Raw genomic sequence first — 12,445 nt, 5'->3', positions numbered from 1 at the left:
GAAGTAATTTTCTGTTGTATTGGTTTATGAATGTTTTGCATAGAACTTCTCATCTTCAAAGCACTTGGCAAAATGTAACTAGATTGATATGTCTTAAAATTAACATTTTGCGTTTTGGTATATTATTATATCTGGATCTTTCCCATTATCGTGGAGAAGGTTTAATGTAAAATTGTCCAGATATATGTCACTATGATTGCGAAGCTGACCTAAAGTCTGAATGAACATAGAATTTCTTCCTCTTACTTCTGTGTGGTTTTAATGGCCATGACCACGCTCTGACGTAGATTGATACGTCATGCCAAGGCTTTTATGTGAAGTTGCAAATGGGCTTTACTGCTCCTACAAAGATGTGAAATGATACAGGAGAAAGATATTTTCAACTCCTTTGTAATTGCAGAATCCTGGAAATATTCTATGAAGGCTTCTTCTGTGGAAAGTTTCATATTAATATACTCGCAGAAACAAATCATTTCAGAAAACTTTAAAATGCGTACTGTTTTTGTCCTCTCCCACTCATTCTATGACTATTCAAAACATAATCTCAGTAGAACCATTTCAATTGCATTAGAAGCATATCAGATGAATCAGAAATAAGGGAGAATAATAAATAAATATAAAGAACAAACTTGTGACAGAAGTAGTTATTTAAACAGCAGAATATTATTTTGAATTGAAGTGACGAGTTCATTTCTTCAACTGTAGCAAAAGTGTCACATAAAGTGTTGGCTTCAATGTCAATTGTGAAAAAGGTTTAGGAATGCTGGGAACACCTTGTCAATACTCTGCCCCATCTGTGTAAAGTTCAACTGGATTAATTTTGTTACTTCCCTTGTAGTTACTTTTGCTCACTGAACTATTTATAGCTTATTCCTATGATACCTGTATGGCTGGGCTCTCTAACTAGTAGTATTGCTATAAAAATTCTGTAATAATCAGCGGAACAATTGAATAGAGGTAATGTGAAACTGAAATGAATAGTGGTGTTTAAAGACCAGGAGAACGAAGAGAATTAACAGAATGTAGTACCTGCCTGAGAAATCAAAAAAGGTTCTCTTTACTGCAGATTAGTCAAACTAAGATAGCTGTTGTTTCTCTAGATGGGATTTTTAATATTAAATTGTAGCACAGAGCACATAGTTGTAGCAAATGATAACTTAATATAAATGTTAATCTGAAGAAAACTGTCAGTCCATCAAATCTTGCTTGTATAGCACAGGCATTTCTTGAGCATTTAGTTTATTACATAAAAAGATGGCAGGACAAAGGAGAATTATAGTCTTTGATAGATTATCAGCAGGCTATCCCTATGTTCATAGAATCATAGAATATCAGGTTGGAAGGGACCACAAGGATCATCTAGTCCAACCTTTCAAGGTAAAAGTATAGTTTAAATGAGTTTACATTAAGTACAATAAAACTGGTGCTATCATTTTTTTTCTTTTCTAAACACAAGTTATGGCTACAGCGTATTTTTTTCAATTTTTGTGTAGCAAATTCAAGATACTCTTTCAAAGTACACATAAACATTGCATTTAGAGTTGCATAATTGCTGTAATTTTTGTCTGGTTACATTAAATCATTTACAGTATAATGTTGTTCCATTGATTTTAGTGTAGTTTCTCATGGGTTTTAGTGGTAAAATGCATGAAACCATATTAACAATGAAGCATGCTTACATGGAAGAGTAAAACAAGCTTTTCTAATAGTCTGTTGCTTCCTTCAAAGATTATACCTTTGCTTTCCTAAAAGGGTGAGATCCCATAGGACAAGCTATCTGATTTTAGTTTAAAACAGGGAATATACTATTAACCCTGGAGATTACCCTCTGGAGATCTAAGAACTATAGCATTTCTGGTTTTGGGGAAACTTGATTTAAAGAGGAGTTTCAAATTGGTTTCCTTTCTGCAGCAGGCTGGATGGTGCAATGGTAAAGATTATTGGCCATCTATTTATCTTAGCTCAAATGTGAACTATTGATGAAAACAAAAAATCCAAACTGAAAATTATCACCAAAATTTAATGTGGATAATTTAAAATCTTGTATAATCCATCCTTTGAGTATAAATAATCATTTCTTTAGCCTTAGTGACATGCCTTTCTGACAACATAACAATGGATAAAAATAAAATGGATAACTTAGAAGCTGAAAGAGAGAGGTGATCTCTGGAATGAAGGATGCTTTAAGGATATGACTAGCAGGAAAAAGTAACTCTGCTATTAGGTAAACAAAAGTCCTAAATGTGGTCCACTGTGCTAACTGTTTTGCAAATAACATGAAGAGGTATCATGCATTAGCTAATTTGTCAGGTCTTGTGGAAAGGACAATGGAACAAAAGTACAACTGTTAACTGCAACCTTAGCTGACTTTATCTAACAATTATGACAACTACCAAAGAACTGTGGAAAGGAAGATAAAAAAGTTCTCTCTATCTTAGTTATAAATCTGTGTGATTCCATTGGTTTCAGTGAATTTCTGCAGCTTTTACAGGAACCTAACCTGGAATTAAAGGTCCACACTTCTGTGTTGGCGCAGAGTTCATTCTGCTTCTGCTGTACTTCCTGTGGTTTCTGTTGGTAGGGTGCATAGTTATTCAGTGTGTAGCTTACCTTATTTTGACAGAATCCTTTGCGTGCAATAGTTCCATATAGAAAATAATCCTATTGGGTTCTCAGATTAAATCCACTCTTTTTGTAACTAAAGCTGTATTTGTAAAGTATGAGGTGCTGTCTTCCGTCCTGAATGTTAACATTTCGCTTCTCTTCCCTTCTGCCTGCTTTTGTAAATCAGTTTTGTTTGAACTATAACAGAAATGTTTCATAACTTCAATGTCTTTGCAAATAGCTTTTAAAAAAAACATTTTAACATAATTTCCTATAACACTGAAGCTACTTAAGATATAAAGCTATTGTACATCAAGAGGAATTTTGCTGTATATATTCATGCATCTAGATACAGGAGAGGGCATGCTGTACTTAACTTGTTTGACCTGTAATGTATACAAGGAATGGAAAATTTGGCTGCATGTGTAATGACCTGGTAGCCCAGGTAATTTCCTTTATGCCTTCAATTAGGTAACTGACATTCACAATGCATAGAATCTTGCTTGTTGAGCAGTCTAGCATTATATTTGCAGAGCTACCACTATACTAACTGGTATTACATTCACATTGGGTGATTTATTTGAACTGGGAAGCCAAAGAATTTCTTCTTTCCTAAAAGGATGTTTTCTAGGGCTCCAAATGATCAAATTATTTATGTTCTAGTTTTTTACTTTATTACAGTTCTGATGAATACATGATCATTTGCAATATATGTGTGTATATACATATGTATATATGGTGGGACATTATGTATATATAGTATATACATCAGCATATATTGATACCGTACTTTCACTTTGATCTGTAACTTCTACATTGTTCTGTGGCTTCACCAACCTATTTTAGAAACCTCGCAAATAAATCACTAATCATACTCATGGAAGTTTTCTCTTTCCTTGGATAAAAGTATATCTATAAAGTACCAGTTTGTATAGAGTGTGCTTTGGATCTGTCCCACTATTAAATAAAGCATAATATAATAAGCTAGAATTTGCAATGGCTGCCTGACACACACAAAGGTATTTTAATTGACCTGCATGCAGAAATTAACCCTTAGAGTACTGCTTCAAATTCCTGAATTTATTTTGTTATTTAATTTTACCAGTGGTTTATGCTGCTTTTCTACTCAGCTCATAGTACTGTACATTAAGTACTTTAAATAGCCATACACAAAAAAGAAATGAGAAAATGGAAAAACAAACAAACAAAAACCCCAACTTCTTATAAACAAGGGATTCTACAAGACTGAGTACCCCAGATTGCTAATGGGTAATGTATTCCTAAACAGCTACTTTTTTTCTTAAGGTTTTATATTATGACATGAATTAGAAACACAGAATGTTTCTCTGTAGCTGTGTGCTTGTTAGGTTTGTTCCTAAAGTGTCATAGGTATGTCTGCTATAGAAAGAAGTCAGTTCTTTAAGGGTTAATGTGGGGTTAAGGAATCCTGAGGTATTCTCCTGCTTGTCCTTTCTTAAAGGTATCTGCATGTTAATTCTCAGATATTACCTGAACAGGTGAATATAAAGACTTGTATGAATAACTAACTGAATGAATGAAATAATTCATTTGAAATGCTTGCTTGTTTCTTGTAAATAACTGGGAAACGGAAATTTGATTTCTGAATCAAGGTCTTTAATTAAATGCATAAAAATCTCACCCGGATAGAAACTCACATACTGACAATTTACTCCTATTTCTTTTTCTTTCAAATAGCCCAATAGAATCCTGCCAGAATTTCTACAAAGATTTCACATTACAGATCGACATGGCTTTCAATGTGTTCTTCCTACTCTACTTCGGCTTGCGTGTAAGTAGTGTGTCTTTGATAGCATGAGTCAGGGAGGGAACATCTATTAGAGAGGGAGAGTCTTTGAATACAGCCTGACTTTACAATGACTGGACAAAATCAAGCTGATTTCTAAAATGCAAGAGGAAAGCATTTGATTGAGAACATTTTTGTAATAATAATAATAAACATCTAAGTTCACTAAGGAGACTGATAGTTTTTAAGCTAAGCCATCTGTTCCAGAATGTTCTTGTGCAGTAGAAAGTGAAAACTATTATAGTTCACTGTTGGTCAGTGACATTTCAGTGTTCTCAATGGAATGATAACTACCTCAGCAAGACTAGTGAATACTTGGTCAGTTTCACTGCTGCTAGATATGTCTTTGGTAGTCGAAGGTTGAGATAACAGCTACTAGAGCTGCTCCATTCAGTTTTATGCTCGTCCACTTTCTCAGACTGCTAATGAATGCTTTGTAGAAGCTGTAAATACCAGTCAACATGCTGAAATGTATCCTCAGCATATACTGTCACTTTCTGAAAATCCAGTAACGCTGTTTCATAATCTAAAATTTGAGACTTCTGAAATAGGTAGGCACTTTTAAAAATTAAGGCCAGTAATGCTTGCAAATCAAGCTGATTTTTTTTCTTTTTTTTTTGTTCGTTGGTTGGGCTTTTTTAAGATATATTTTGAAAACTAACTTTGCTTGCTGTTATTTGGAAAATTAGAGGAAAAAGGGCTTAAGCATAACAGAACTACAAGGAAAACCTCATGTGAGCAAGAAGCCTGCCACATTTGTCTTTAAATCTGATACAAATATTGGTTCCTGATCTTCATTTGTCCATTTTGCTTCTGAATCACAGGAGCTGCTATATCACGATGATAGTTGAGTTCCTCCTATTCAATTCTGACCAACTTAAGCAACTTTTTCTGATGATCTAATAAAGAATTTTGTTGCAAATCTAGATTATTTCATTACCTAGAGTAAGTAGGTGCAGTGTCTATCCTTTAGCTAAATTCCTGCAGTATTTACACTACTATGTATCCATTTTAAGCATATAGTGTAGTAGTCCCTAATTCCTAAAGATTTGGGGTCTTTTGTAGATGTCCACCAGACCTGCAATATAGGCTAACTTTTTAATGTCACATTCAGAGCATGGTACTTGTGAACTCCAAAAGAACTTCTCTTTTTTCAGAAGTATCCAAATGCTTTGTAAATTTTGTTCTAGTGGTAAGATTGTATGTTCTTACCAAGAAAATTAAGATTATGTATTGGCCACTCTTACTTAACATAGCCTAAACTACTGCTTTGATTATCAAGAAGCAGAGCCCAGTAAGAGAGAATATACTGAGAGTTGGTACTAATACTTTCATATCCACAGTGTATGTTTTTTGAAAGGGGGAGAGAGTACTGTAAAGTCCAGTCTGGTCCTGTGGATTGAACACACTTTAGCAGTTACAGTATGTGAGATCCACTGCTAGAACACTTTTTTCAGTTTTAGTTTCAACCAAAACAAATGCTTCTGTTATCCAAATCTGCTTTGTGATGCAAACTGAAGTATAGTAAGTGGGGATGATAGGGATTCCTTTCAGATTAATACTCCTTAATTAAAATGTTAATGTAGGTGTAACTTTAGTTCTTCAAGAAGTGTTGCTGAACTAGACAAGAGTTCCTGGGGAAATGGTGATACTTGGTTGTGTGGATGCATTAATTGGATCGATAATGAATTTGCTAGTTATGTGATAAGCATCTCATACCTTTAGTTATTTTAGGTTAGGTCTTCGGTGGTTTTTTGTATGTGTTCAATGAGTTTTTTTCCCTAATAAATATGTCCTGTGAGGACTCACTGGCAGATTAAAGTATTTGAAGAAATTTCTTAAGATCTCATTCTTCTCTATCTCAACCAAAATGATGTTGCAACTCTAAATCATATAAGTATTACCTTATCTTCAGTTCTAAAAAAATATTTTAGAATATATACATATATATCCCTTATATATATATATACACATATATATACATATATATACATATATATCCCTTTTAAAATAAATGTTGGCTAGTATCCCACTATATGAGAACTCAGAAGTGAAGTCTGCAAAGTGCTGATGAAGACTAAGTCCAAATTGCATGAGTTAGCAATAGAGTCTGGCAAGCACGGAAGCATTCCTTCTTTGGAAGCAACAGAATTATGCTAGTGCTTCTAGAAGAACATCGTATGTCTTCAAGCATGGCAGGATTGCTTTTGTAATGAAATGGACTTTTATTAGTAGCTAATTACAGAAATGAATAACTGTTCAAATACTTCCATAGGAAAGTATGAGTGGCCTTTACAGTCAGCAGATTTCTGTTTCATTGTTGAATGAACCTTTTTGAAAGTGACAGTCTTTTGACAGTCTTTTGAAAGTCCTAAAGGACACACACATTGTGTCCTGTGGAATGACAGAAAGATAATTAGAACATATATTGCAGGTTATGATTGATCTGACATCTTAAAAAGCTTTTAGTTCCAATTAGTCTTACTACTAAATTCAACAGAAGAAAATTCAAAACTTCTGCTTTAGCACAATATTTTTGTTCAGTTTTCATGCTGGAGCGTTGATAAGGAGACTAGCAAAATCTCTTTTTACTTTTTTATTTTGAGTCTTCTCTGAGGCAAATGCTGCTCATGTTGTCTCTTTTAAGTAGGACTTCAACATTCTTGACGTCAGTGGAGTCCCCTTTCCAATATTTTATCTGGGACTCCAGCAAAGTTGATATGAAGCATAAACATTTTCTGTTAAAGTTTTAAAGCAATTCTAAAGCAAGACAATTAAGTGGATGAAATAGAGATATTCAGTATTTGCTTTGGAAGAAAGACAGTCAGTAAATATTGTCTGTAATTCAAAAAATACAAGCACTGGTTTGAAATGTTAGTCTATGTTTTAAGACTTACATGAGTAAAAGTGATCCATTAAATATCTTTGTGATGGACTAAAACATTATATTTATTTGTATATTTGTATTTCATATTTATATAAAGCATATGTTTTAATTATTACTGAAATGTGAGTAGTAGTTTGACCTTATGAAGCAAGGCTGCTGCAGTTCTGGATTATGCCTTGTAGGAGTCATCCTGGTGATTACCTGTGGATAGAATCATAATGGGTCTCTTTGTAAACTGTCATGTATTTAGAAACCTGGGAACAGCAAATACATGATGAGACTGCTTGTGTTACAGCAAAGGTGTTATACTTCGAAATTTTTTATAATTGCCTACAATTTTCTAATATTATTTATACATTATTAATAAATGTGGAGAAAATATTTTTGGCACCATTATTACAACTCATCATATAAATGATCTGCCACTTTAGTTAGTCCTTTCATTTTAATCTCAATGTGGTTATCAAGCAGTACACAATACAGACTTTTTTCCAGTGAGACATGTTGTTTTGTCTAGACTGACCTAAAACGTCTCTACTAAATTCGGAGTTTAATATTTTAGAATGGAAAATATTGCACATACTTGCAATGACCATGAGCATAATCTGATTCTTTCATCTGATCCTTTTTTTTTTTCCAGTTCATAGCAGCCAATGACAAGCTATGGTTTTGGCTAGAAGTTAACTCAGTAGTAGATTTCTTCACGGTCCCTCCAGTGTTTGTGTCAGTATATTTAAACAGAAGTTGGCTTGGTAAGTAAAACAGTTTTTCCTTTTAGTAGCTGTGATTAAAATGCTTAAACTTTGTACATTTTGATGGAGAATCTTTTAATCTCATGGCATCATGTAAACAGAAGAATGTTACTGAAGTTTTGCAGTGAATTTGGTATTTCAGCAGACAAGTGGGTTCTGTCAGAAAAAGCACTTACCAATTGCATTTTTTTCTTGATTCATTAATATCATTTTCTACTCTAAGTGATGGTGAACTCCAGCTTGGAAGTACTGTGCAACATGAGGCCATTTTTATAAAATGGCAAATTTCATGTAATTTTCTCACCTTAAAACCTGAACGGGTGATCTAGACGACTCATTCACTGAACTAGATTGCTGTGGATTATTGTCAATAATGAAATCAACAAATTTTATTCACATTTTGAACCAATATAGCTATATTTTAAATCCACTGAAACATATTTGGAAGATATGTTTAGACACTTAATGGACTTAACATTGTGTAGGACTGCTAGGAATGCATTAGAAAAAATATGCCACATGTGAAAGGGAATACAAAACGAAGCAGAGCAGACAAAATAAATCTGTAAAAGAACACCCATAATGTGGCATGTGAAATTTCTTGTACAAATTGAATATTCTCACTAGTTAAGCAAAATGAAGGATTAAATTTGTAAGTTTTTATTCAGGGAAAGCTTCCTAAAACTGGTGTATTTTGTGAATGTTGTGTCTTTAGACAGCACAGGAAACCTCACAATTTGACAATCCATTTGTACAGAAATACAGACACTCATTGTCCCTGAAAACCAAAGAGAGTGGTCATCCTAAATGTTTCACATAAAAAGGAAAATAAAACAGAGGATCTTTCATAGTATTATAATATTTTCAACCTAACACACAAGTGCAATGATGGAAGAATTATTGGTGAACTCTTGTGTGAAAAGAGATGAATAAGTATATAACTGTGTTAGAGTTCATACTATATACGTTATGGTTATTAGCATGCCAAAGAAAAAAGCAGTAATACAGCCAGAAAAGATCGCTACAGATCCTTATATGATTACTGTCATTATACCATCCTTCTGTCATGTATGTACAACTACATAATGCTTTTTTAAAGGAGAAAATATCATAGAATTCCATAGTATGATAGGAAATCAGATTAAAAGAAGAAGGCATGTGAATAAAAAACAAGCTTCTGCTTAAAGGAAAATTGCTGATTTCACTAGCTATAACTCAATCCCAGGTACTTTGCATTATGTAAATTAAAGGGATGTATTTTCACACTTAAATGTATCAGTTTCCTCAAACTTTGAGACCAAAATCATTGGAAATGAAAGCTAGCTAAGAGGAAAAAATACAATTACAGGATCCATAGAAAAGGGATATGAAATGAGAAAATAACAAAACAGCAGGATTTGGGAAATGAGGCAAGAAGATAATTATTTGAACTTAATACCCTTTGTGAAAATGACTGCATAATCAACTGACTCATGGTGACACAGCAATCTAATAGTACGAAGAGGAATAATGAGAGAGTTTGCCCACTTAGCAGTTTCTGATGGGTAGTTTTTACAATATTTACATCATTTTGCAGGCAGAGTTAAGCATTGTACATCTGTTTCTTCATAGGGTTGAAATTAATACACTGAAGTGTATTAATGAAAATTGTATATTCCTTTACACCTTTTAAAGAGATGGCAAAATTTACTCCGCCTGTGAAGCTCAAATACTTTGGACGTATTTGTAGGTAATACAGTGCAAGACTGGGCGTATGAGTGGAGGGGAAGGAATTGTGTTTGGACCATATTATTTACAGTTTCAGAATAGATGCCTACTTTTCCTTTTCCTTTTCTACATTTTCTTGTAATTGAGAGAGAAGTCCTTGTGTGGAGGATGATTCAGAACACAAAAGTTTTGATTGCTGCACTAAGCGTCCCTGTGGAAATAGGCATCGCAGGGAGGTTAGCCTTCTAGTGAGTCAGGTAAATAGGGAGTCTTAATGTTCAGCAATGAAAAAATCATTTAATGGGTTTGAACTTCATAGTATTGTGTTATTTGTTCTCATACTTTAAGAATTTGTTACTGATTAAGCCGGATTCCTCTATACGCCGTAAATTTCAAGATAATTTAGGAGCCCAAACACAGTAATTTTCTGGAATGTATTGTGCATCGAGACCTTTCTAGTTTATTTCACTATTGATTCATGTCAGTCAGCTGTGATGAGCTCATCTAAGTACTAGACAGAATGAAAGTCGCCAGAATGTGTGGTGCTCTGAATTCCCAGTTTCGCAAGAACTGCCCCAGTTTAGCTGACAATAAAGTAAGTACAAAACCACAAAATACAAAAACAGTATTTTGAAACACCCATATAAACTTTGCTTTGAAGCACTAAATGCTCATAGAAAGATGTGAGGTGTAGCAGAGGACATGTGATCTGAATGCATTGCCTGTTAGTGTACTGTAGTGGAAAGCCAGTGGGGTTTTTCCTTCTCTTATGCTAGTTCAGAAATGCCACCGTTCAGGTATTACGTAACTCAGTATGTGAAGTCTTCCACTTTCCCTGCTACTTTTTTGCATTCAGTTATTTATAAAATGTATTTTTGTATCTCAAAATGCGATATATGAATGAAATTTTCAATCAGAATTCATAAACAATATTGTTTCAAAGCTGATCTTCCACCTAGATTCCATTATGCTAGCAGATTTCAATATGCATGACAGATCAGATTATACTTTTCTGTCATAAGGTTTCTTGGAATTGTAGGGTGTTCACTGTCTAATGTACAACTGAAGGCACAACAGCACTCTAAACCTGCAAAATACCAAAATTATAGATTTGATTAATCCTTCAGAAAGGATTTATAGGGTATCATTTTTGCTTGCATAGGATAGCATAAAAAAGGAAGTACATATGCAGAATACAGCTTGCACGTGGAATGATTTACAAATTATTGAAAGATTGGGGGGGAGTAGAGAAAGGGAAGAAAATTTTAATGAATCTATAATTCAGTGGTAAACATTGCTTTGACAGTCAGAGCATAATTATATTTTATACTGACTCAGAACGGTACACATGCAAACATCAGTGTGTTTTCTGATGTTCATTTGCATCTAGATCCCCTTGACATTTTTCCAACACTGTTTTGCAAACAGTAGCATTTGTGTAGATACTTACACATAAACTAAAGCTGTGCTTTATAAAATCATAAATGTCTCTTGCACAACACAAGAAACTTTCCGATAGAAGGACAGTTCTCCACTTCAAGTGCAGGCTTCTGTGGAGTGGAGAGAATCTTCCCAAGAAAGAGTGGAGTTTCTGGCTCTGGTGATTTTACAGGTAATTTTGATAGTTAATTTCAACTAAATGATTTCAGCGCATTGCAGAGTCTGGACACTGTCCTTACAGTCATAAGTGAAAGTAGGCTAAGAAGGTTGTTGTATGAAAAGAAAAAATTTGCAATGAGAGAAATAACACCATGGCAAGCCTCATTTTTTTTTTTTAACACAAAGTCATCATGATCTGAGTATCATAGCTAAGTTTTAGGTTCAGATCATATTTTTTTTTGATAGCTTGCAGTCTGTCAAGTTGTAGAGCTCAGCATCAAATGAACATCTTCCAGTTGTACTCAGTAATGATTTGCAAACACTCTACACACCTCTTAAAACTGTTATTCTATCCTCTATGATAGCAAAGACACTTCAAATAACTGAAATGCCTTTTATCATGTACTTCTATGCTTATGAAAAAGGAAATACTGATTTTTTTAAGCAGACTGTATTAGAATAAATTGCCCTGACAGGATGGTATTGTTAGAGGAAGCTTAAACATGTAAAATATGATCTTGGCTTCACATTTACGAGGACACACGAATGAGGAACAATCAGCCCTAGAACTACAGTGGTTTAAATAAAGCCTAATATATGGACTTGATAGTGTTGTATCTTATTGAATCACAGAAATTAAAGATAGAAAATATCTGTTAAACAATCAATTTCCTTTTCCTGGCCATGTGCTTTCAGTGCTTCATCTATCCTACTGTATGAAATTTCAAGCAATAAAAACAGTTTGATTCTTAATACAATCTACCATCAGGAAGATTTTTTCATTATCCTTCTCCACTGACATCCTTTCTAGTCTAGAATGCTGCTGAAGCCATGTTATTTTTTGAGAAAATAATTCAAGATTTACAGTGGGAAAAAGAAGATGGATGACAGATGCAGATGTAGACACACATAGCAAAGAGAACATATCTCTTTGTGTGATGATTAGTGTAGCTATGGAAAAGAGAGTCCTTTTTTCAAGTCCTTGCTCAAATTCTGTCCAGGTTCTGGTACAGTTATCTCAAGTTATTTTGAATGAGGCTTGTGGTCTCAGTATCAATTCCTTGCCTGAAA

The 12,445-nt window shown here is 34.0% G+C and overlaps 1 protein-coding gene across 1 annotated transcript in view; it reads left to right on the top strand.

Moving 5' to 3' along the window:
• Positions 1–4,320: 4,320 nt before the first annotated feature.
• Positions 4,321–12,445, top strand: part of KCNMA1 (potassium large conductance calcium-activated channel, subfamily M, alpha member 1) — a gene marked incomplete at its 5' end in the record, with an annotated part of 198,421 nt that continues 190,296 nt past the window's right edge. Inside the window, 2 exons of the mRNA XM_010179972.1 lie at positions 4,321–4,414; positions 7,957–8,068. Of these exons, the coding sequence (XP_010178274.1) occupies positions 4,321–4,414; positions 7,957–8,068 (206 nt within the window). The remainder of the gene's footprint in view (positions 4,415–7,956; positions 8,069–12,445) is intronic.

The sequence above is a fragment of the Mesitornis unicolor genome, unplaced genomic scaffold (assembly GCF_000695765.1).
Source record: "Mesitornis unicolor isolate BGI_N332 unplaced genomic scaffold, ASM69576v1 scaffold10112, whole genome shotgun sequence".
Lineage (NCBI taxonomy): Eukaryota > Metazoa > Chordata > Aves > Mesitornithiformes > Mesitornithidae > Mesitornis > Mesitornis unicolor.
Note: the sequence above shows the minus strand (reverse complement) of the source record. Positions and strands in the feature narration are given on the sequence as shown.